General features: G+C 40.2%; 1 protein-coding gene across 1 annotated transcript; it reads right to left on the bottom strand.

The window, feature by feature from the left end:
- Positions 1-4115: 4115 nt before the first annotated feature.
- LOC118004379 (myosin regulatory light chain 12B) lies at positions 4116-21957 on the bottom strand. Its single transcript, XM_034995661.1, has 4 exons — positions 21689-21957; positions 9272-9470; positions 6072-6233; positions 4116-4637 (listed from the first exon to the last, which is right to left on the bottom strand). Exons 2-4 carry the CDS (start codon positions 9453-9455, stop codon positions 4465-4467), a joined length of 519 nt encoding a protein of 172 aa, XP_034851552.1. The 5' UTR covers positions 9456-9470; positions 21689-21957; the 3' UTR covers positions 4116-4464.
- Positions 21958-26550: the final 4593 nt, after the last annotated feature.

The following is a 26550-nucleotide window of genomic DNA, read 5'->3' as shown; positions in this document are numbered from 1 at the left end:
ATACTGACTTGCACAAGATGACCCTGTCAATAAATGGAGGCTTACAAGAGCAAAAAATTCTTACTTTCTTACTTTCAAAAAAAGTCCTTACTTCAGTGTGAAAATAACCAGAGCTTTGCTGAGATCTTGGCATTTTCCGGACAGTCAATAAGTATTTGTAGTGGATGAATGATTGATTGATTGATTGATTGATTGATTGACTCAATGAATGAATGAATGAACGAATGATACAACATTGTAAAAAGGAGTCTGAGAGATTGCTCCCTGGATTTTGGGGTTCACAAAATAGTATGAGTTTCACTGCAATAGACTTTGTTATTAATTCTTTCTCTTAAACAATTTTGACAATGTTACAGCATTGTTGGGACTAATACTCTACATATTTATACTCTTGCTTTATCACTCAAGTTCATTAAGGAATAAGTTACGACAGTACTAAGAATATAGTGCCATCTAGTGACACTTCTGGTTATTATCTCTAAAATTGCATATGACAAGGGAGTGTGATGTATGCATGCAATCGGCGATGCTCAGCATTTTTCAGTCCAAGAAAACTTTTCTCAAAATTTCAGTATGTGATAGACTTTCACATCCTCGTTCATATTTCCCAGATGACATATTTACAGAGGCTATTCATACCAGATTTTTCAGTTTATACGTTTATATTTCAAAGACTGTTTCTTACCTTTTAAGACCTATCAATTTTGAGTGGCAACACTGCTACAATGATTTTTCAGGATAAACAATATTAAATATATACATTGATGATAAGACATCCTGTTTTCAAAAACATTAAAATTTTTTTAAAAAGTCAATTTACCATCAAGGAAATTCATTATTCAAGTATTCATATATGTATTGCTGAACTTTAAAATTTACTTCAATGCAATTATTAGAAGATAATCCATTAAATGTATAATTAAATACAATTTCATTTTTATAAATATTAATGGCTTTCATATATATGATATATGGTATACATAAATTTACAAATTAGAAAAAAACTTTGGTCAGGCTACAGATGTTATTTAATTAGAAAACCATAGATTTAATGAGAAGCCCTCTAGCTCTCAAAAAGCTTAGAAGCTAGTCTTAGCTCTGATACCATCTAGTTATCTCAAGCTGAGCAAGTCAGGGAACTTCTGTAACTCAGTATTCTCAACTGTAAAATGGGTTAACAATGCCTACCTTATCTACTTCCCAGAGTTTTGAAACTTCTTTATGATGCTAAGAAACTAATGCTGTTATTGCCAATAATCATTTTCCTGGGAGGGCAGGTTCTGGAGCTAGACTGGCTGGACTCCCAAGTATAGCCCCATTTTTGCCTCACAGCTGTGTAACCTTGTTAAGTTACTTCTCTGCTCCTCAGTGCCTCATTTGTAGGACAGGTATGTATAATAAAAATACCCACCTCAAAGGGTGGTAGGGTGGGGCGCCTGGGTGGCTCGGTCGGTTAAGCGGCTGCCTTCCTTCGGCTCAGGTCATGATCCCAGAGTCCTGGGATCGAGTCCCACATCGGGCTCCCTGCTCCTTGGAGAGCCTGCTTCTCCCTCTCCCTCTGCCTGCCTCTCTGCCTACTTGTGCTCGCTCTGTCAAATAAATAAAATCTTTAAAAAAAAAAAAAAAGGGTGGTAGGGTAACATGCTTAGTACATGGTAAATATTCAGTACAGTTTTAACTATGTGATTAAACCACACATCCCCAGTGTGATAGCCCAAAGATCAATTACCAACTTAAGAGATCATCACCATGTGGTTCTCACAAAAGGGAAAGATACTAGAGAATTTTCACCATCATCACCAGTATTTATTGTAAACACCAAAAAGGAACAAGGTCCTAACCCAGGTGCCTTACAGCACTGGATTCCACAACTGTCTTTAGCGATCCTATAGACAAAACAGAATGGGATAGGTCAGGTCAACGTAAGATGTTAAGAAACAACCGCATTTTTTTATAATCTTGAAAACTTCTTTTCCAATCTTTCAAATCTGCCCTTAAGCAGAGCAACAGAATAAATCAAAATATGGCAGTTGGAATGATGCCAAAGACAGCAGCCAGACAGGGTTGCAGCAGAGGAAATAAGACAGGGAGAGGCATTTTACAGCCACCCCTTCTACTATTTCTGGAGTCCAAGCCACCCTTGCATCTTACCTGGATGACAGCAATAGTCTCCAAACTGGAAGCCTTCTTGCTTCTCATCTTGCCCCTCCTTTCTATACACAATGGAAAGGTTAAGTTTCCAGAACCCTAACTCACCTTTCTTCCCTCCCAAAGCCCTATGATTCCACACTTAAACTAAGCAGCAAATACCATTCTATGTCCTTATCCTATGCTCTCCCCTTGCTCCTGCCACAGCATGCCCTGAAAGGAGCCTTTTGAGTGGAAACACAGGGACCTCTTCTTGTCATGCAGATCTCTGCTTAATGTCACATCTCCGAGGCCCTCTGCCACACTTGCTCCGTTCTTTGTCCCACAGTACTTGTGTGCTATGGCTCACTGATCCTGGCTCTCACCAGAGAATATGAACTCCAGGAGGGCAGGCAGCATCTTTGTCCTGCCCCCCAGTTATCCCCAGCACTTCCAACAGTGCCTAGCACATAACAAGTGGCTGATCAGTCTTGGTTTAATGACGATCAAGATTATCATGGCAGACTCTCCCCTTTTCTTAAACATATAGCAATTCTCCACCTGGTGTGATGCTGCATGGTGACTTGAAGCTTGGACAGGTGCTCTGGCTTGTCTGAACTTCAGTTCTCATTTAAAAAGCAGGAATAACAGCTGCCCTACCTACCTCATGTGCCGTGAGGATTGGATAATAGAGGTGAAAGCTCTCATGAAGTGTGAGCACTCTAGACCATGACAGTGGAACTGCTCTCTCGTTTTAAAGACGATGAAAAGGAAGCCCAGAAAAATTAAGTGGCAATACATGACCAGGACTTGCCTACCACACCAAGCTCTAAGGCACAAGTATTAAATGATATGAAAATGCATTCATTTGAAGCAGATAAAATACCAATACAACACTTTTAAGAGAGGGAATAGATGTTGAACAAGATAGGGAAAATTTTTGATTTTTTTCCTTTTTTAGCTTTTTCTCTCCTACTTTGCACATTGTCTGGCCTTAAGGATTTTAAATGAGCTCTGTAACAGCCTTGTCTGTTTTCCAGTCCTTGATACAGTCTACAGTCTATACACCACATGAACTACCTTCAAATATAATCTTGCTTAAAATCGTTTGTCTTCTATTTTTTAATGGGATACTTTTCTGAAATTCTGTTCAAATAATCAATTTCCACAAATTATTTCAAATTTTAATGACTACAAAATTGTGTTAGAGTGTAATAGAAATGTCTTGACCTTTTAGGCATTTGGGACTTTTTGTAGAGAGAGCGCAGGGTTCCAGGACTATAAGCTCTGGAGTTAGGCGCCCCAGGTTGGAATCCCACCTCTTACTTACTCTAGTGACTCAATCACTCGATACTGCAGAGCTCAGTTCCCCCACCTGAAACACAGAGCTAACAAAAATCTCACAAGGTCACTGGGAAGATTCAGTGGAAAAATCATTACAGTAATGTTAGTAATAACTATTCTTTTCTTTAGAATTTTGCCTCATCTTCTTAGACTCTAAGATGCATAAAATGTTAAATGTTTTCTCAGATACATCCTATATTTTCATTCAATAGTTTAAACATCTGACTTATTAAAGCATGAAAAAAACAAAGGCAATAAGTAGTTTTTACTGCATAATGATGTTAATATGTACTTAGAAGTTCTTTTTTTTTTTTAAAGATTTTATTTATTTATTTGAGAGAGAGAATGAGAGAGAGCACATGAGAGGGGGGAGGGTCAGAGGGAGAAGCAGACTCCCTGCTCAGCAGGGAGCCTGATGTGGGACTCGATCCCGGAACTCCAGGATCATGACCTGAGCCGAAGGCAGTCGCTTAACCAACTGAGCCACCCAGGCGCCCTGTACTTAAAGTTCTTAAGAACACTGTCCTACATAGGTGAAAAATCAGCTTGACCATGAAATTTGAATTACGTGAAGCTGAAAATCTGAAAAAAAAAAAAAAAAAACTACCCCCAACTACCACTTACTTGTTTAACTTTCCATTATATTCCATCTGAGTCAGCATAATCTTTATTTCAAAATAGTGTTTTTATTATATAAAAGTGTAAAAATCCAGCAAAACCAGAAATACCGGATATATTTTCCTGGGCTTTCACATTTGTTGATTTTTATTCGCAATCTCTTTTTCAGTTCAATTTACAACCTCAACCCCATTCATTTGCAGTTTGATTATACAAGTGCTAAGTGGCAGAAAGGTCTAGAATAAATACATCAAAAAAAAGAGGCCAAGCCGTGAAACTAAGCTGCATGCAACAGGTCTATGAGGGTGGGGGAAAGTGTCTGGGGAATAAAACGGAGTAAGACAAAGCAATTGGAAGGTTTTAGCTAAAGTTCTTTCAATCATCTTTGTCTTTTGCTCCATGTTTAAGGATGCGCGTAAACTCAATATAATTGAAATTTCCCTTTTTGTCGATAGGCGCTTCTCTGTACAGCTCATCCACTTCCTCGTCTGTAAACCGATCTCCCATGGTTGTCAGCAGCTCTCTCAGGTAATCTTCCTGGATGGTGCCTAGAAGGCAGTGGAGAGGAGGGAGTCACGAATACTTCCTGGCGCTTTAATGGTTCATTTCTAAACTAGGTCAGTGTTACAAAATATTTCAGAATACCCACATTTACGTGAACAAAATAAATTAGTGAACTAAAGCAATATGTAACTATATCATTATCTTTGCCTATTACTTTTTTTTTTTAAGATTTTATTTATTTATTTGAGAAAGAGAGAGAATGAGCCAGGGGATGGGCAGAGAAGCAGGATCCCCGCTGAGCAGAGAGCCCGATGTGGGGCTCGATCCCAGGCCTCTGGGATCATGACCTGAGCCGAAGGCAGACGCTTAACTGACTGAGCCGCCCAGACTTTTAGAATTATTACTTTTGGAGTTCTTTCAATACTTTTAGAGTTCTTTTAGAGTTATTGCTATTACTTGACTATTACTTTTAGAGTTCTTTCATTTTAGAGATTTTTTACAGCCACCCCCTCTACTATTACTGGAGTCCAAGCTGCCCTTGTGTCTTACCTGGATAGTAATAGTCTCCTAACTGCCTATTATTTTTAGAGTTCTTTCATTTTAGAGGTTTTTTTTAAAAAAATATTTTATTTATTTATTTGAGAGAGAGAGTGTGTAAGCAGGGGAGGGACAGAGGGAGAAGCAGCGAATCTCAAGCAGACTCTGCACCGAGCACGGAGCCCGACATGGGGCTCAATCTCATGACCCCGAGATCAGGACCTGAGCTGAAACCAAGAGTGGGATGCTTAACAATGAGCCACCCAGGTGCCCCATCTTTCACTGTAAAAGCTCAGTTAATACATTATAATGCTTACAAAATTAATTTGGAGCAAGTGTTTTCTAGAGGAGGAAAAAAAAACCCCTCTATATTTCAGAGATGCAAAGAAAAAAAAAGGGCAGCTGCCCAGAAAAAAAAACCAAATGTGCACGAGGGACGGTGCAGTTGTGACAGGTAGAGACAGGAAGCAGGAAGAGGGTGCAAGGTGTCTCTGACGAAGTGTGCGGGTGGCTGAGGAAGGGGTTAAGAGAGAAGGAAAGGGGAAATGAGAGCAGTAAGAAATGTGAATAGCTAGGCTTTACACTCATTAAAATGAGGAAAAAAAAGATTTTACCTGTTGAAGTTAGTTAATTATACTTTTTGGTGAGATTTACAGTCACTTTAAGAAGTAGTTTTCATTGTCTAGAAATACTATTTAACAGACAATTCTCCGTTTGGCTTTCAGGAAGCTCTGAACCAAATTCAAAGATTAACACCACAAACCGGGCAGCTTTCTGACCCATATACCTGTGACCTCCCCATTCTCGGTCATATTATCCTATTATAAATGATAGTTTATTCATTTTTTTTAAGTTCTATTTTACTCATCTTTTTCATTTCCTAAAAAGTGTTTCATGTAGTCTGGAATGAGGGTGGGCATGAACAAACAAAGAGCACTCACCAGTTGCTTCTTCATCAAAGCAAGCAAAAGCGTTTCTGATGACATCTTCCGGATCTGTGCCATTTAACTTCTCACCAAACATTGTGAGGAACATGGTGAAATTTATGGGCCCTGGAGCTTCATTCATCATGGCCTCAAGGTATGCATCGGTTGGATTCTTCCCTAGAAGATTTCACATTTTAACATTTAAGGACAAAGAACTAATTTCAATACATAATTATTTTGTTATTATGCTCCCCAGTATATTTTTAAGTTACATCATCATCCCATGGAATTATTTTTTCAATTAACTTGCATTAAGAACATTTTTATTTTTTAATTTTTTAAAAGATTTTATTTATTTATTTGACAGAGAGAGATACAGCGAGAGAGGGAACACAAGCAGGGGGGAGTGGGTGAGGGAGAAGCAGGCTTCCCGATGAGCAGGGAGCCCGATGTGGGGCTCAATCCCAGGACCCCGGGATCATGATCTGAGCCAAAGGCAGACGCTTAACGACTGAGCCCCTCAGGTGCCCAAGAACATTTTTAAAAGACAATTTTTAACAATGTAAAAAATCTTTGATATATCATTATGTATTGTGAGCGTAGGTTGAATGTTTTTCATTCACTGATACTTTCTGCAACTTTTCCTTCACTATTTTCATTAAAAGCAAGCACCTGAGGGGCATCTGGAGTGGCTCAGTCAGTTAAGCGTCTGCTATTGGCTCAGGTCATGATCTTGGGATCCTGGGATCGAGTCCCGTGCTGGGGTCCCTGCTCAGTGGAGAGTCTACTTCTCCCTCTCCTTCTGCCTCTCTCCCCCAGCTCATGCTTTCTCTCTCTCAAATAAATAAATAAAATCTTAAAAAAACAAAAAAAACCCCAAAAAAACAGGCAGCTGAAACCATGAACCAGGCAATGCTATGTTTTCGCATCTTGAATGTTAATCATGTTAAAGGTCTATCAGGGCATTTCAATGCCAGTTATTTAAAAGATCGAAATATTCGTATTTCCAATTGTGGCACAGTTGCCCATGAATTGATATGCTTCAAAAATTTTATTTAGTAAGTTGGTCATTTAAGCTAAAACTATTAGGTTGGTTTAGAACCGAGAGCTCATTTTGAACAATGTTATCTATTACTCAGTTGCCAGATATATGAGCAAATGTGGTTTATTCATATGACAATACTAGTTTAGTATTGCTCATAATGGGAAATCTTAATCTCAGTGTCAGCTGAGAACACTTCTCCCTATGGAGGGAGATTCCTCTGACCCTCCCTTTCAAGTCAGGAGAAAGTTCCCTGGACCGGCCAGTCTTGGCGGGAATAACAAAACGCTCCTCTTTGTCCAGGCATTTGTGAGGCTCCCATGGTATAGGAAAAGTAGCCCTGAACGAAGGGTCTCGAATAGTGAGTTTGAATCCCAGTTCTGCCACCAACTGTGTGACCTGAGAAAAGGTGGCAGCTGTCTAGGGTTTACTTTTTTTTTTTTTAATCTGTAAAATGGACTGGTTAAACTTGGTATCTGAGAAGTCCCTTCCAACATTAAGTTTGTAATGATTCTCCAGGAAAAGAACATCTTAAGTTAGATATTTATATCTAAGGAAGCAGCTGAATATTATACCCAACTAAGTGCTAATGATAGTCAAATCTAGAATTATGCATCACATGTAGTTTTCATCCTGGGAATTTGAGTGAAATTTAAATGCCAAGTTGGCATCTGTCTTACTGTATATTACCTGTCTTACTCATTATACCTATTCAACATAACAATACAAAAATTAGCCCAAAATTCATTTCAAGATTACTGAATAAGTGAAAGGAGCTAAAAAAGATCTACTTTCCTACCTTCAAATTTAATCCAACCCTCTTGCCACAGTTTTTTTGGGGAAAAAAAAGTCCAACCCAAAGGTGTCAAGAAAACATGGGGGTACCAGAAAGACATAGGGATTTAAAATGAATTGGTTTAGGTTAAGCACCTATGGACACATTTAGGGCATCCAATATAATTTGATTTGAAAGGTAAATAAATATGTATCTTTAAAAGCATGGGTTCCCCAAAATGGAAGGCCCCAAAGTCAGCCTCTTACTCTACCATCCCTCATTCATCCGACACAAATTGAGCAACTACTATGAGCAGGGTACAGGCTTGAATGTTCAATCTTTTTTCTTTCTTTTTTTTTTTTAAGATTTTATTTATTTGAGAGAGAGAGAGAATGAGCAGGGATGGGGAAGAGGGAGAAGCAGGCTTCCCACTGAGCAAAGAACCGGATGTGGGGCTCAATCCCGGGACCCTGAGATCATGACCTGAGCCAAAGGGAGACACTTAACTGACTGAGCCACACAGGTGCCTGAGTGTTCAATCTTTGTAATACAACTAAATCCTTCAATCTTCCTCCACGGCCTTCTTCAGTAGTGACCCGCCCAAAAGAGTACACTTAGCTATTCTAAGTGTGAAAAATACTGGGATCCAACCTACCTCCAAGTCAGTAACTTAGTTCAGTATCCCGATTCTACTCTCATTCTGAATAAAGAAAATGTTGCAAAATGTTAAGAATTGGTGTATCTAGGTAAAAGATGTATGCATGGTCACCATACTGTTCTTTCAACTTTTTGTAGGCTTAAACATTTTCAAAATAACATGTTAGAAAAAAAAAAACAGAGGAACAAAACTGTGTTCTGGTTACTAAGAGGAAAAGAATAACAACCTCTCTCTTTGCCCTCTGGCCCCCGAACTGCCCTTTCTGGCTGATAGTCAAGCACAAGAAAACTCCAGAGAGTAGAGCCTAACTGACCTGCACCCCTTCCCTGCCCAGTCTACAGAGAACTCCCAGGCTTGCCATTCCCAATGTAAAATCACTGCTGACTTGGGGGAGAACATGCAGGAACCTTCCCTCTCATCCTTCTTTTTAAGATCACAACAACAACAAAATCATACGAGGAATAATAAATTAACACCCATATAACCAAAATGACAAAGGGGCAGTTTCTATTTGCTTTAAATCTTGTATCTTTATATTTTCTTTACCTTAATTATAAAAAAATTATAAATAAAATCCTCTTATGACTGGCCAACCCCAATATGGCACTTCCCACCCAGACATCTCTCACTAGGCCTTTGAGATAAGGAGAGAAATACTTACACATCACACACAAAATAATTCATAAAACACTGAATTATTATTTTTGGGAGGTGGGCATATTAAGAATATAAAAACCTACCTAGAGAAGCAAGCATATCATGCAAATCCTCCTTGTCAATGAAACCATCTCTGTTCTGATCAATCATGTTGAAGGCCTCTTTGAACTCCTGAATCTGCGACTGGTCAAACATGGCAAATACATTGGATGTTGCGCGCTGGGGGCGCTTCTTGGTGGTCTTGGTCTTTGCCTTTTTGCTCGACATGGTGGCTATTTAATTCTAGAGTTAAAAAGAAAAAACATAAACCAAAAAAGAACACATAAAACATAAAACAGAACAAAAAAGAACCTGTAACACCTAAAGTTAGTAAGTAAAAGTATCTTAATGCAGAATTACTTTAATTGTGTAGGAATAAATACACATTTCAACTTTATTTCCAATGTGACAATTAAATGGTTAGGAAAAAGCAATTCTGAAAAATTTAAGAAACAGAACAGAAATCATTATATAGCTTGCCTCCAAATTTCATGAGACTCATTTTTATTACGTGGAAATTAATTTAAAAATATACAGCAATAGGGCGCCTGGGTGGCTCAGTTGGTTAAGCGACTGCCTTCGGCTCAGGTCATGATTCTGGAGTCCCGGGATCGAGTCCCGCATCAGGCTCCCTGCTCAGCGGGGAGTCTGCTTCTCCCTCTGACCCTCCCCCCTCTCATGCTCTATCTCATTCTCTCAAATAAATAAATAAAATCTTAAAAAAAAAAAAAATATATATATATAGCAATAGCTAGCATTTACTGAGTAGCTTACTATGTGCTAAGCACTGTTATGAGGGTTTGGGGCTCCCCTAAAGAGAAAGACTCCAAAGTTGACATTTCATCTTACTTTTTACAAGGATTATCCCACTGGATCCTCCTAACAATCCAATGCAATAGGCACTCTTTTTACTTCATTTTATTACCAATATTGCATAACCTCTCTGAGCCTCGGTTTTTCAAAACACAGTATGAAAACCAGGGAAGCTCACACAATTCTCAGTTTTATAGCCAAACACAGCCTCTATTTCAATGCAAGTGAGACTTCAATGAGACAACATTCACAAAGGAACTAGTATAGTCATTGTATGGTACATGTTCAGAAGGCTCTCATCTTAAAAAAATTATCAAAACCTTTTTTTTTTTTTAAGTAATCTCTACGCCCAACATGGGGCTTGAACTCACGTGAGGCTTGAACTCAGGACCCTGAGATGGAGTCACATGCTCTACCAACCAAGTCAGCCAGGCACCCCAAAACCTACTCTTTAATCTTTCATCCCTTCTAGCTTCATATTCATTTCCCCTTTCCTTTGACAAAACTTTCAGAATAGCAGTCTGATACTCAACCGTCTCCATTTTCTAATCTTTCCAATCACTCCTCAGTTCTCGATAATATGGCTTTGATGTTAGCCTCCAATACTCTACTGGAAGCCACCAATAATATAGATGTCAAATAGGGGGCGCCTGGGTGGCTCAGTCAGTTAAGCGTCCCACTCGTGATCTCAGCTCAGATCTTGATCTCAGGGTTGTGAGTTCAAGTCCCATGTTGGGCTCCACACTGGGCATGGAGCCTACTTAAAAAAAAAAAGTAAATGTCAAATAGAATGAACACATTTCATTCCATTTTTTATTTGCAGTTTTAAATAAACACAATGCAAAAATATTATCAGCTCTGGAATTAGAAGTCCTGAGTTCAAATCTTAGCTCCACCATTACTAGCTACATATAACCTTGGAAAACCCAGAGAGACCAGAGCAAATTTTCCATCCAATCTCTTATTCAATCTTCACAACTGTCCTATGAGATAGGTATTATCTAGGTTAAAATATAAAATCAATGGCCCTTTGGAGTAAACAATTTTGCCCAAAGAGAGGCTTGGCCTCTGCTTCTGGGAGGTAATCTCTAAGCCTTTGGAATGTCCTGCCTATATCTGCGGTCTTGGGTCATATCAGACAATCTAACAATGTAATTTATTGTGGGGGTTATGGGTCATGTATTACCAGTTTGACCTCTCAAGGGGGCTAGAGACTGAAGTCAGTCACAGAGCAGCTGACAGTATCTATGTGACGGAGCCCCAATAAAAACTATGGCTATCAAGGATCAAGTGAGCTTTCCTAGTTGGCAATACTACATGCATAGTCACATCTTGTTGCCAGGAGGAGTCAACACTGTCCATGGAAGAGTACAAATGGAGCTCTGCATTTGGAACCCTCCTGGACTCTGCACCACACATCTCTTTCCTTGGCTGATTTTAATCTGAATTCTTTTACTGCAATAAACCATAACCAAGAATATAACAGCTTTCAATGAGTTCTGTGAATCCTAGCAAAATCATCAAACCTGAGGGTTGTCTTGGGGACCCAAACTTGCGACTGGTATCAGAAATGAGGGTGGTCTTGGGGACTGTTGTTTAACTCTGCAGCCCCATAGTATGAAAGCAGATGACTAGCTGGGCAGCAGCTGACCAAAGCAATTTTGGACTTTGGTCTCTAGGACTTTTAGTCATGAACTTTTTTTTTTTTTTTTAAAGTAAACTCTACACCCTACATGGGGCTGGAACTCACAACCCCGAGATCAAGAGTTGCATGCTCTACCAAATGAGCCAGCCAGGCACCCCTAGTCTTGGGCTTTTAATCTACATTGCTTATTTCTCTATCTTCAATTTAAAAAATTATCACCACCAATAACCACCCCCCCAAAGGTCTTCTGAAACTGGGCTTAGTGGTGTAGGTTTGAAGTATACCAGCCTTAGAATTCTTATTCTAATATTCCAACTCCTTCTCTACCCCGTATAAATGTTAATTTTCTTCTCTGTCCTGTAACTTAGCTTATTTGAGTTTAGTTATACTGAAGGTTAAATCAGAGACAGAATGTGGTCCACCAGCAAGGCACGTGTCTAGGCTTTAATTCTTCTTCCTATTCCAGAACTGTTGATTAAAATTTTTTGTGCTAAAAATTCTATCTATTCAAGATATAATATGTACAAAAGACGGTAAATCTGAAGGCAAGAATCAGTTCTTTCAGTATCTACAAATTATGTTTGTAATAGAGTCATTTAGAAAAACCTCCCAGAGTAAATTTTTATTATTTATTTTTTATTTATTTTTAAAAAGATTTCATTTATTTGACAGAGAGACAGAGAGGGACAGCGAGAGAGGGAATAAAAGCAGGGGGATTGGGAGAGGGAGAAGCAGGCTTCCCTGCTGAGCAGCGGGCCTGATGCAGGGCTCGATCCCAGGACCCTGGGATCATGACCTGAGCGGAAGGCAGACACCTACCAACTGAGACACCCAGGTGCCCCTGGAGTAAAAATTTTTTTAAATAATCAGTCAATTGTGTCATGCTAACCCTATAGCTACCGCAAAAGTCTACTGTATTGAAACATTTCTGAAGCTTGGTTGGGGTTCTCCAAGAAGCTGATGCCAAGATGGGATTCAACATGCAAAGATTTTTATTAGGGGCAATGCCCGTGAGAGAACAGGGAGGTAACCAATAAGGCCACTAGATGGTAAGACAAGTCTGACCCCAAGAGTGAAGGCAACAGAGAAGGAAGGTGAAAAACAATCAAGAGCAATTCATACATGGCCCTAATCAAAATAGGTTACAGCACAGATAATAGGCTCAATGTAATAATACCATAATTTCTTCTAAAAAAAGTTTTTTCTCTGTACTTCACTTTAAAACTGTATACATTTATATACATATATGGTACCTATACACTACACACATATATACAAAATATCAGCTGATAATAAAATATCAGCTGAAAAGCAAGGCAAAGTTATTGCAAAACAATCAATCTGAAAAGAACTCTACCCCCAAAAGAAACTACCATCCTCTCTCCTTTCCTTCTGAGATAAGGATCTTGGCTTTCTCTACTTTCTTACTTCCCACTCACTTTCAACCCACCACAATCTGGCTTTTTTTCCTCTACTGCAACTGCTTTCAAACTGCCAAATCCAGTCTAACTCCTTGGATCACTCTGCTGTATTTAACACCATTTTATCCCTCTTTTCTTCAGAGTCTCAACAACTCTTGGCCTTGGTGAACAGTAACAATAGAAATAAACTGTCCAAAATGGAAAGAGAGTGCAAGGTTCCCCACAAATAAATTCAGACTATACTGGGGAAACCAATGTACACTCCACTCTAACAAGGGAGACTTAAAAACAGAACAAAAAAAAACCCCCAATTTTATTTATTTGAGAGACAGCACAAGCAGGGGAGAGAAGCAAAGGGAGAGGGAGAAGCAGACTCCCTGCTGAGCAGGGAGCGGGACATGGGACTCGATTCCAGGACTCCAGAATCATGATCTGAGCTGAAGGCAGATGACTTAAATGACTGAGCCACCCAGACACCCAAGGGAGACTCCTAGTGATATTGGAAAGGTTGGTTTATGTGAAATGCTACATTTGACTTGGTGAGACCAATTTACTCTTCTCTCAGTTCTATTTCTATGACTGGTCCTCCTCCATTTCTTGTTAGGCTTTTATCTTCTCCACTCACCTAAATATTCATGTTTCCCAATATTCTAGCGGTCCATGGCTTATTAAAATTCTTTCTATTCTGCTTTCCTCGGATGATTTCATCAACTCTCACTGGTCTGACAACACTGATGCCTCCCAAGTCTGTATCTCCAGGCCTGACCTTTCCCTTGGGCTGCAGACTCTAATATCCACTTGCTTGTGAAAGGCACCCATTTGGACACCCCACAGACACTCATAATCAATGTGTTGAAAACTGAATTATCTTCCTGTTTCTAAATTTTCTTAGCTTTCTGTCTTCTCTCAGTTAATGACACCATCATTTACCTATTCACCAAGCCAGAAACCTAGGAGTCATTCCCAACTCATCCTTCTCCCTGGTGAATCAAGCCCTGCCTCTTGATTACTTCTCAGACTTGCTGATCTTCCTCATTCCTCTCCCACCACCCTACAGTGGGCCTTCATTTTTTCTGTGTAGAATATTTCTATAGCCAACAAACCTATCTTCTTGCTTTTTCGTCCCTCTAAACTGCCCTTTATGTTCCAGCCAGTGGTGTCTAACTCATGAATATGACCTTACCTTTCCCTTAAAAATTTTCTTTGGCTCTCCACTGCATATAGTACAAAGTATAAGTTCTTAAGCATGGTATACAAGGTCCTCCTTTTCATACACTAGAATGACCTTTCCAGCCTTATCTCTAGCCATTCTTTGCTTTCTACTTTTCCTTCAGCAGCACCAAACTGCTTGTATGTGTCCATGGCACCATGCAGGTTCTTACCTTATGTACTTTTGTTCTTGCTACTTTTCCAGCCCAAAATGCTTTAAGACCAGAGAGAAAATTAAAGGTCTACTCAACTTATGGCTCCACTACCATTTACTGAGTGACTCATGCGCTAGGCACATTATGTGCATTAAACTTAACATACCTGCTTTACAAATATAAAAAAACTGAAGATCAAAGCTATTAAATAACTTTCCCAAGGTCACCTAGTGGCAGAGCTGGGATCCAAACCCAATTTATTAAAGGTTATTTCTACCTTTATATTTTTTACTTTGTACTAAATGTTCTTCTAGTCATTTTACCACAAAATTTTTTTAAAACTTTCAATACTACCAATGTAATCCAACACTGACCTTTTTTTTTTTTTTTTTAAGATTTTATTTATTTATTTGAGAGAGAGAAGGAGTGCGTGCAGGAGAATAGGGGAGAGGTATAGGGAGAGGGAGAGAGAGAACCTCAAGCATACTCCCCGCTGAGCAGGGAGCCCCATCTGGGGCTCAATCTCACAATCCTGAGGATCATGACCTGAGCCGAAATCAATTTGCAGACACTTAACTGACTGAGTCACCCAGGCGTCACCCCCGCTTCCCACCGCCCCGCAATGATTTCTGAGCAGTGACTTTCCTCTAAATTCAAATCCTCGAGTTTTCAAATAAATTCAGACTATACTGGGGAAACCAATGTACAGAATAGAACTGCATAGTGGAATGGACCGTGTAATGTAGGCTTATTTGAGTGACAATATTTCCTACCAGACCTGGCCTTGGTTTGACATCATAAAGGCTTGAAACCTTTACCTAGGGCTGTCATGCTAATGTTTAACCTATACATGTTAAAGAGAAAACAACAATCAAACCCTACCCTTAAACTATAATTACAGGGAAAAAATCCATATAAATCAGCATATAATGTAATGAAGAACCCTCAATAGCAGTAAAAACTTCTCACTTCCTCTTCAAAATTTTTATTTCATTATTTTTGTAAATTTCTCATGTAGAATGAACTAAAGGTTATATGTACTGTTCACAGAGCTTACAAGAAGGGCAGGGATATAGGAATACTGGTATATGTGGTTGTGGTGTCAACATATTTAGATAATAATCTACATGTCTGCAAAACACCTGCAATATTGATGTATAAGTCAAAACATGGGCACGATAGTAAGAAAAAATTGCTTGTGAACTTCATCCAACCTATATGACTTTATTGGCTTTTATGGGACATGTTCTGTCAGCTGCCTAGGACTTCAACATTCCTTTGAGGCTTCTTCCTTTAAGTGTCTTAAGTCAGTTGGCTGCTGTCACCGTATGGCAAGTAAACATGTCTCTCACAGCACTTAACCTTCTGGTCTTAATTTGGGCTGCACATTAGAATCATCTTGAAAGTTTAAAAAAACTGATGCCTAGGTCCTAGTCTGGTCTAACTGAAACTGAATGATGATGGGTGGGGCCCAGCAACTTCTATTTTAAAAAGTGCATCAGGTGATTCCATGCATGAGAACCAAAATTAACCATTTAGAAGGCATTATTTATGCACTGAGTTCCCTTTAGTTTTTAAAATTTGGTCATTATGTTTTTAATGGAGATGCTAGAGACCTGGATACTAATTTCAGTTCTCTCATTCACAAGATACAAGACCTTAGTCATTTTAGCTTTCCTGGGCCTCACTGTCCTCATCTATAAAATAGGGTAAGTAGATCAGAAGTCACAAACTGGCAGCTACCAAACTATATGCAGTTTGCAGGGAGGTTCATTTAATTCTCCCAGGGACGATCTTTTAAAATGCCTTTTTAAGTAACTGAATTAGTTTGCCAACATTTTAAAAAACTGAATAGTTACTTTAATAAAAACAAATTTCAGACATCTTGAAAAACTGTATGATAAGGAATCACTTGAACAGCATTCCCAAGTTCCTGTAGATAATGAGTATTCAGTGAGCAATTCCCACTACTCCCTACAGCTTCCTGTCAGAGATGGAATTTGTTTATGTGACTGAGAGCCTCTGAGAGCTATGAACTTATTCCTTGGCCTCTGAGAGCATCTGAACTTGTTCCTTGGCCTCGAGAGCATCTGAACTTGTTCCTTGGCTCCAGTGATAGCCAAATTCCAAGATGGCCCTCAACATTTCTCATGCCCTTGCACAATCCCATCCAACAGTGAAAAGGGCTGACCTGTGTAGGGAGGTAAAATAATTTTCCTTCTACCCTTCTGAGTTCTTGAATGACACCTCTGTAATTATAGATTCACAGGAGAAAAACAGAAGCTTATTAACATATATACATGGGAGATACAGGGAAAAGCCAACTCAGAAAGGTAACTTAGAACTCAGCTTAAAATCTCCAGCTAAAGACAAAGAAGGAAGGTGTGTGTGTGGGGAAGAGGCTAGCTGTGCGGAAGTTGCACAGTAAACAGGGTAAGGCTTGTCATGCAGACTAAAGTCAGGACTTTCTCCAATGATAAGAGTCTAAAGTTGTCTCCATAGAGTAACCTTTGTTCTTCCTGGTATGGAGAGGAGGAAGGACACCTTTGTAAATTTATGTAAATTTATGTCCTGCTTTTAGGCAAATAGGAGGATAGAGAGCGTTTCCTGTGTGTTTGCTTCTTCTATTGCCTTCAGCTCAAAACAATCTCTTGACAAAACAACTTTATGCCAAAGTAGCATATTTTGGAGTGGCATATTCTGCTACTCTTCATAACCAATAGGATATTGCAAAAATGATGGTGTGTGACCTTGTAACAGACACTGCAGCTTCTGCCCTGCTCTTCCTCAAACCACTCAATCTGGGGCAAGCCAGCACCAGGACCCAAGGGCCCTACAGAGCCCTATGGAAAGGTCCATGTGGCAGGGAACTGAGGCCTCCTGCCAAGTCAACACCAACTTGCCAGGCAGTGAGTTAGCCATCTTGGAGGCTGATCTTCCTTCAAATGATTGCAAACCCAGCTGACACTTGGACTGCAACCTCATGAAACTCTAAACCACTAGCTAAGCTGCCTTGGAATTCTAGACCCTCAGAAACTGTTTTTTTTTAAGATGCTGAATTTGGGGTAATTGGTTATACAGTACTAGAAAACTAGTAAAGCCACTGTGTTTCCTTGGCCTCTTTAATATTAAAATAGGACAATGATTTACTTCAGAATTATGGCCACAGTTGTTTGTATTAGGGAATTTTGATTCCAGGTTAGAAAAGAAAATTTTAATTCCTTCTATTCAATTTCTCCAAGTTCTGTGGGCTCCTCTTTTTTCTTTTTGAAAAAGATTTTATTATTTTATTTTTTAAAGTAATCTCTACACCCAATGTGGGGCTCGAACCTACAATCCCGAGATCAAGATTTGCACGTTTTACCAACTGAGCCAACCAGGCACCCCTCATTTTTGCCATTATAAAAATATTTTTCTAGTAATTTATAACCATCTCATCTAGGTTTTTAAATGTTAGCCCATAGTTACTCATATTATTTACTTTTTCAAAAGTTTATTTATTTTTAAGTAATCTCTATCCCCAACATGGGGCTCAAACTCATGATCTCCTGAGATCAAGAGTCACATGCTCTGACTGAGCCAGCCAGGCACCCCTTCTGTGGGTGCCTCTTTGAACTGCAAGAGTCTCCACTTCCTCAACATTCCCATCAACACTATCCTATTCTTCTGATTCCTATGCTGATTTGCTAGTTCCTCTTGCTTCCTAATTGGAGTTTTTTTTCCAAAGCTCTATCCTTGAACTATCGTGCTTTTCTCAGGTACTGGTTGAAAAACCAGGAGCATAAAGCTACCTCTCAAAAATGAGGTAAATAGGGAGGGAAAAGGAGCTGGTTTTGTGAGCAAAGGGATGATGGAAGAGTTCGAGTTTTAGCCAAGCTCCAGTAGAATGGTAGTAGAGAGGCCCAGGGGCAGGATGCTTAGGGGGTCTCCTTTAGCAAGGCCAATTTGTAAGCAGAGGGACAAGGTGAGGCCTAACAGTAAATGAATGCAAAAAAGCAGAGAGCAGTTCTGCTAAAAGTTAAGGTCATTTCTGATTTAATTCTCATGCTCACCACGGTCTGTCAGAACCTTTAGAAATTTCTCACGGATTCCCATGGTCATTATTGTAGTCAAGACTAATGTTAGTGCTAATTAGGAGGATCAAATGACTGGATCCATGAGCAACAGTCTGAAAACAGCAATCATAAGGAAAATTTAGTATATAATCAAGCTAAAACAGTTCACAAAATTAACCTCATACACTTAATGACATCACTGTTTTTATGCTGCATATTTAGGCCAATATGTAATCAGTTCTATAAGTTATTATATCTATTATTTCTTTTACAGAGCCAAACACAATTTTTACAGCTTTCCTCTTAGTACCAGCTAAGCTTTCCCCACAGTATACATGTTTTAATATTTACCACATACATTATAATGTTGTCATTTTTAAATTACGGGCTTTAGGATCATCCCAGCTGGCAGTAAACTTTCCATCCCCTGAATTCCCATATCATTTTGTTTTATTGCAGTGAAATTTATATATGGTGAAATGTACAGATCTTAAAAATGAGTTTTTATAAATGTGAACACCCATGTAACCACCATCCCAATCAAGTTACAAATGTTAACATCACTCCAGAAAGTTCCTTCCAAGTCAATGACCCTCTACCATAGGCAACCATTGCTCAGATTTCTATAAATCAGAAATTTATTAAATTAACTATAAATTAGTTTTGTCTTTGACATTCTTATAAATGGAATTATAAAGTGTATATTCTATATGCCTGACTTCTTTCACTCAAAATAATATTTTTGAGATTCATTTATCTTGTTGCATTTATCAGTGGTTTATTCTTTTTTTTACTGCCCAGTAATATTCTCTTGCCATGCCATTTACTTACACATTTTTGTGGCATTTAGCCTTTTTACCTTGGATCATATGGTAGAGCAGAGTGCCTTACACTCGGTAGGTGCTCCATAAATATCAGTAAAGCAAATACATACATATACTTCCTTCCTATCACAAACAGAATTATATATACATATATAAGGTAGATCCTGGATCTGACTCCCAAAATAAATCTTTTCTCTATGGTCTACCCATGGTTCAGCATTAACTCTACTGGACTCTTCCTCAAGAGATCCTCAACAAAACTTGTCAGTTAACCCCTGTTCCATATCCGGAAGAAACAATGCTGATAATAGACAATATCTGAGTGCTAAATATGTGCTAGCCACTGGTCTAAGCATTTCACATGTATTAGCATATTTAATCTTCAAAATTTATGATATAGGTGCTGTTATCCCCATTTCTCAGATGAGAAAATTAGGGCAAGGAGAATAAACAATTTGTCCATAGCCACACAGCTAGAAAATGGTAGAGTTTAAATTCAGGATTTGTACTCAGGAAGTCTAGCTCCAGAGCTTGTACCACTGACCCCTAATATCCTATATATAGACAGCTGAAATTCTCTATCATGAAAACATGGATAGCTAGTTGGGGGTACCAAGCAATGTCACCACACAGCTAAAATGCAGACTAAGGAAGATACCAAAGCTGCTAGCAATGAAAATCATCCCCAGATACCTGGCGTCTTTGCATCCTAGAAAAGAGGGACAACCAGCCCCATTTACTAGCTCTTTTTTTTTCCTAATCCCAGGATCCTTGCATGGGGATCTATCCTTCAGAAGTTTCAGTTCACCCAGTCGAAACTCAGTCTCATTAAAGCATAAATGAATATCAAGCCAGTCATTATAAAAGTTGTTTCATTCAACAGAGCCTGAACAAACAAAAAGCTTTGCACTTAGTTATGAGGTCCAGTGGGGTCCACCTAATGCTTTCAGAGAAAATGGACGGCACCTGTGAATCCTTCAAGTGACCTTGGGCAAATTTATCTTACTTCTCTGGGTTTCAGTTTCCTCAATTATAAAATGAAAGATAATCTGTAAGACAGATAATCTGTAAGGTTCTTTTGAATTCTAAAATGCTATGATTCTTCTCTTACCAAAAGACCATTCTAAATCCATCTTAAACAAAGGCTGGCAAACTAATCCTTTAAACACCCCCTTTCTTCATATTACTCCCTTTCTAAAGAATCCAAAATGACTGCCTAATGACTCTTACATAATCTTTTATTTCTCGGTCAAGTTTTGAAGACATCCATAAAAATGCCTCACTTATTTACTTACCTACCCTTATATCCAGCTATTATTCATTTTAGTTCTTGTTCCATTCAGGCTGGTCTCCCCACTGTCTCCTTTTCACATAACACAATTCCCACCTTTTCAGCTTTTAGTCTTGTGACCTCCTACCACAGCTCCTGCCAGAAACACTTAAGTTCTACCTCCTAAGGCTGAATCCAAGGTCTTCAATGAGGTCATGATTCTTTCTCCAAGAAATCTTGACTTTTTTTTTTAAGATTTTATTTATTTATTTATTTGACAGAGAGAGACAGCGAGAGAGGGAACACAAAGCAGGGGGAGTGGGAGAGGGAGAAGCAGGCTTCCCGCTGAGCAGGGAGCCCGATGCGGGGCTGGATCCCAAGATCCTGGGATCACGACCTGAGCCGAAGGCAGACGCTTAACGACTGAGACACCCAGGCTCCCCTCCTTCTTGACTTTTGTTATTCGTCCTTTTCTTCAACCAACACGAATGAACTAAATCTTTACAAGATGCAGGACACAGTGAGAGTTACAACTCTTACGAAAATCATTACATTTTAGCCTGTACCAACCATGCACTCCGGTACAGTTTCCTCCGACACTTCATCTAAGGCAAGAAGCAAGCACCGGTAGACTCCTACCCACCCAAGTACCCAGCACCGTGTGGGGGCACAGAGCAGGCGCTCAACACCCTAATCGGTCGACTGGGCCCGCGAGGGAAGGGCGCTGGCAGCCGACCGCCCGGAGGCACCAGGTGGGTGAAGTCAGCCGGGTGACGCCGGGCCGGTCTACCCTCCGCTGGGGACCCAGCCACCTCTTCCAACAGGGCGTCTCCCCAGCCCGGCTTCATCCGCCCTGGCGCGGCTCGGCCTCTCAACTTCCAGGCCCAGGCCCGGCCGCTGCCAGGACCTCCTCGCCCACCCTCCTCGCCCAACCTGACAGGTCCCGCAGCCCCCGGCCCCCCGCGCCCCGGCCCCCTGGGGCGGGGTCCGGCGGCGGGCGGGAGGCCGGAAGGGAGGAGGGACGGGCGCGGCCCGAGGGGTGTCGTGCGCGGGGGCCAGTGCCACTCACCGCCGCCAGACACCAGAACCCGGGCTGCCCTGCGCGAGACGACGAGCGACGGCGGCGACCGCTGGGCTGTGGCGCGACAGTGGCGGCGGCCGGCACTTCCTGCCTCGAGAGGTGGACCGGAAAGCGCACCGGAAGGCGCGGCTGGATCCAACTCGGGACAGGGGGGTGCGAGAGGGGTTCTCGCTCAAGACCGAGCGAAGCCCGCTGTAGGGGCCGCGGAGCCGGGCTGGGGCCAGCGAACACAGCCTGGGCTTTAGTCGTCTTCTGTGGCCTGTGGGATCTGCTGCCGCATCCCTTCCTGCGTGCGGCTGTAGTCCCCCGGCCCGCCCTCCTCCCCCGCCTTCCGCGGCGGGTTCCCGCGGCCCTTCCGCATTCCTCGGCCGCGGGGCGCCCCGCCCGGCCTGGCCTGGAATTTGACCCGGTGGGGAAGGGCGGGCCGCGCCGCGATCCCTCGGGATTTGGAGGGCCCCGGGCGCCCGAAGCCGCCCACCCTGGACTCCCAGAGTTAGCAAGGGAAAGTACAGTTAGCGTAGTTCCATTTGAACTTGAGGTAAAACAAGTAATTGTTTAGGGTGCGTCCCACGTAATACTGCGGAAGGTAAGAGGGCGGCGGCCGGGCGGACTCTGCCTGCTGGAGAACCCTTTCTTCTTCAGCTGAGCTCCAGCCGGAGTTGTATCATTTACCCTCAAATTTTAAGGTTTACGGCCTTACAGACCACGGCCAGCCTATGACCGTTTCACTCCCCTTCCAAGCACAAGAAAGTTTTATTCAAAATATTTGCATTCCTTTGGGTGAATAGATGACAGAATTGCACACACACATACCTACAAGCGCTCACACATTATAAAATGCTCTTCGTCAAAACCAGAAACCACGAAGCTACATGATTCAAGTTTTGTTCTAAATAGTGTTTGTGCCCCTAACCTTCACTTCCCTCACTTGGAATAATATAGATGAATAGCACTATTGCTGGGTAATGGAGGGTAAGTCATTTAATACCAAACCTTTATTGAGCACTTGTGATTGAAAGTGTGACAGATGGGGAGAGGAAGAAAAATGCCTTTTATATTCTAGAAATCTTTGATCAGAAATTCCTAGATAGTAGGAACCATGTGTTCTTAAACAGCAGCACTGTAAGCAAAACCTGGAGGGCTTTGTAAAAGATTCTTGAGCCCCAACCCCAGATATTCAGATTAAGTAGGTCGAGGGTGGGGTGTTAATTTGCATTTCTAATAAGCACCCTGGGGATGCCGATGCTGTGGTCCTCATGTGAGTAACACTGTCCAAGGTCCAGATCATTATGGAATGCATTTTCTCATAATTTGAAAAGCAATTTCTGAAAAGTCACACCTGGTTCTAAAATATTTACTCTTTCCCTTGGCTGCAGTCTGCTGTTTGGTCCAATAGTATAATTTTTTTATTCCACTCAAAATCAAAAGATTTTGGCTTCCTTAGGTCTGTGTCATAGAGCTCTTCAAGAGGTCTATTACCATCCCATAAGCCCTCACCTTGGTCACCTTAAGACCATAGCTGAGGGACCCAGACTGTACTTTGACTTTCATCTCCATATTTGTTTATAGAACTGTGCTTTTCAATACAATAGTCATTAACCACATGTGGCTATCTAAATTGAAATTAAAAACTCTGTTCTTCAGTTATATTAGATACATTTTAAGTGCTCAATAGCCACATGTGGCAAGTGTCCTTATTGGAAAGCACAGAGAGCATTTCTATCATCACAAAGTTCTACTGGAGAGCCCTGTTCTAAAAAATAATTCTAGGGTATATTCTCTAGATTCTAAAGAAAAACATAGTATTTATTAACAAAAAGCCGAATATCTAAATACCTAGCACTTGGGTAATGGCTAATTAAAGCATAACCTTGTCAAAGATAATTGTGGTCATTAAAAAGAATGGTTAAAAATAAAAATGGTGGCTATACCAAAACATGAAAAGTAAGTTAAGATGTATTAAACTAAAAAATTATATATTCATTACAACTATAAAATGTGGATAAGAGACGTTATGACGCTACTTGAGTAGGGAGATAGAATCTAAGGTAAAAGGGTACAGGGACTTTGGACGTTCAAGAGCAAGTGGAAATGGGAGAAGCAGGATTGGGAAAACTGGGCATTTCTTCCATATGGGATTAGTTCTGGCAATGCCTTCAAGAACAGTAAAAAGCCAGGTTTCAGGGAAATCAAGAAATCGTACACCTAAGGAAGACCTAGAAAGACACAAGTCTACATATTGGATCTACCCAGGAAATCTAAAGTAAATTATTTGATCATCTAGTCAGTACCAGGAAATAGGCTTTTTAATGTACTCCCATTCAATCCTGATTACAACCCTTTAATATAATAAAATTCCAGTTTGAGCTAATTTACTATCAAACAACTATGGACCTTCCTCCTAACCTCAGCCTTTTAGTTCCAACTACCATTAAACTCCCATCACCTACCCTTCCCTCTTTTCAGAGGGAGAAGTATCCATTTTTATTTCTCTAAGGATCATCCTACAACATGTGATCTAGGTTCTGTCCCCTCCTATCTCCTGGATATGATTCATTTTGTGTCACTGATTATTTCCTCTAGTTTGTCTTTTCCCCCGTCTACAAACAGGCTTGAATCTCTAAAGATGAGTCCTTTGATCTTGCCTTCCCTTCAAGTTTCTCTTCATTGCCAAGCTTCAGACCCTTTACTGGTAAACTGAACAAGAATACCTTTTTGAATACCTACTGTGTACCAAACCATTTAGCTTCAGTGTTTCTAATTTTCACAACATACTTGGGAGGTTATCATCCCAGTTATATAGGTGATGAAACTGAAGAGTGACCTGCCCAAGGTTACAAAGCCAGCCAAATAATAGGTGGAATTCATTCAATCTAGTCTGGCCTCGTATTGCTCTTAGTCACAAGAAGTACTGCTTTATATATTAATAGATTATGTTCCTATTATGAACCAATAGCATTACTTCCATTCTACAAATGAATAGGGGTCCAGGGAATTTAAATAATTTATTTAAGGTTATGAAGCCATGTAGCAAAAATGGGATTAAAATGCAGATTGGCTTGATCCCTAAACCTAGGCACTGTCCACCATTTCATGCTGCACAATGGATCCTGCATTCATAACTCTGCCTAGGGGCACCTGGGTGGCTCAGTCAGTTAAGCATTTGCCTTTGGCTCAGGTCATGATCTCAGGGTCCTGGGATTGAGCCCTGCATTGGGCTCCCTGCTCAGTGGGAGCCTGTTTCTCCCTCTCCTTCTGCCCCTCCCCTGCTTGTGCTCTCCCTCTCAGATAAATAGTCTTGAAAAAAAACAAAAAACCTCTACCTAATAGATATAGCAAAGGTGACCAATGACTTGTCAAATCTAGTGATCCCATTTAAACTTTACTGAGCTTTTCTGATTTAACACTATTGACTAACCTCGTCATTCTTGAAACTATTCACTTGATTTCCACAATACTGTTTTTGTGGCTCTACCTCTTCAAGCCCTTTTATCATTTTCTATCTGATCCTTCTTACAACTTTTCTGCACGTCCCTAATCTAGGTATTACACTTCTTGGCCTTTCTCTCTTCATACTTTATAGGAAATGGTTGCCTTTCCTTTTCAGAATATGATTTTGCTAGTCTTATGTAGTTTGGCTTTCCTCCCTATTCCCCCCAATAGCACTCATCAATTCCTGCCCTTGAATCATAGTCTCCTTGATCAAGTAAAATTTGGACCCTGGAGTCCAGTGATAATATAATCATAAGCAGGCAGATAAGGATGCTACCCTAGTAGGTTGGTTTCATGAGAACTTTTCAAATGTATGACTTTCTTCATGGAGACTGGTTTTTCAGTCAAATCCACTGTTGGAGTTAGATGCTTTAGTTTTTTATTGGCAATTATCTTTGCTTAAGTAAAACCTAGTTACTACGTAAAGAATGCTATTACCATATTAGGAGACGTATTTCATTTATGGGAGACCATTCACTATTCCTAATGGAAGCTTATTCTTTGAGCAGTTACTTGAAATGAAAATGGGGATACTGCAAGAGCTCATTTTAGTAGATGAGACCACATTGTTTCTGTAGTGGAAACAATGTAATGTGGAAATTTGTTAAAAACAGAAGTGACCATGTTTTCAGTTGAAATGGAAATTCAATTCAACAAACAAGATTTTAGTATCATGGCTATGAGCCTAGGAAAAGTATTTTGCTTAACTCACTGAATGAAATTCAGAAACACATAAAAGGCAAAGAGTTAAGGGAGGTGCTAAAATTCTAATCTTGAAGGGGGCAGAAGCAGTCTTGTTCCTAGTCTTTCTACTTCTGCTCTATAAAGCTGGCTGCACCAGATTAAAAGATCTAGCTCACCTATCCTGTTGAGTGCAAAGGTCTGCTGCCTTGAAGGAATTCAGTAATTGTTCACTGAATGAGGTAATGGCTTTGTCCAAGGATAGTCTTGTTAATAGTAGCATAAAATATAAAGTTATTAGAGTAATTGTCAATTACTCATCTTTGTAGGCCATCAACTCTTTTCAACCGACTTTTTCTCCCAACATTTCAAGGTCTTTTTAAAATTCATGAATATTTGGAAGTTAGATTTTTGAAGCCTAAAGCAAATGAAACTTCTGATTAACTCTGAAACAGTCCTGCATTTCTGCAAATAGCAGAAGTTATTTTTAGGACTGAAATAATGATCTCACTTTCCCAGGCATGTAGCTTCAGCTGTTTTGATTGTGGGCAGGTCAGGAATGTCCAAAATTCATACAAGAATTCATGGTGAATCTCTGTATAAACAAACACGGTATTTCAAGAGGGACTGTTGTATTAAAAAAGAAACTACATACAATAAAAGATGCTGGCTTGTAT

The sequence above is a fragment of the Mirounga leonina genome, unplaced genomic scaffold (assembly GCF_011800145.1).
Source record: "Mirounga leonina isolate KUSES-001 unplaced genomic scaffold, KU_Mleo_1.0 Mir_93, whole genome shotgun sequence".
Taxonomy (NCBI): domain Eukaryota; kingdom Metazoa; phylum Chordata; class Mammalia; order Carnivora; family Phocidae; genus Mirounga; species Mirounga leonina.
Note: the sequence above shows the minus strand (reverse complement) of the source record. Positions and strands in the feature narration are given on the sequence as shown.

Bases quoted from the DNA above. Each gene is read 5' to 3' on its own strand.
- LOC118004379 (XM_034995661.1), bottom strand. From the start codon at position 9,455: ATGTCGAGCAAAAAGGCAAAGACCAAGACCACCAAGAAGCGCCCCCAG. The intron at 6,234-9,271 runs GTAGGTTTTTAT...GAAATCTTCTAG, and splicing joins TGATATGCTTGCTTCTCTAG to GGAAGAATCCAACCGATGCA. The intron at 4,638-6,071 runs GTGAGTGCTCTT...ACTGCCTTCTAG, and splicing joins CTTTGATGAAGAAGCAACTG to GCACCATCCAGGAAGATTAC.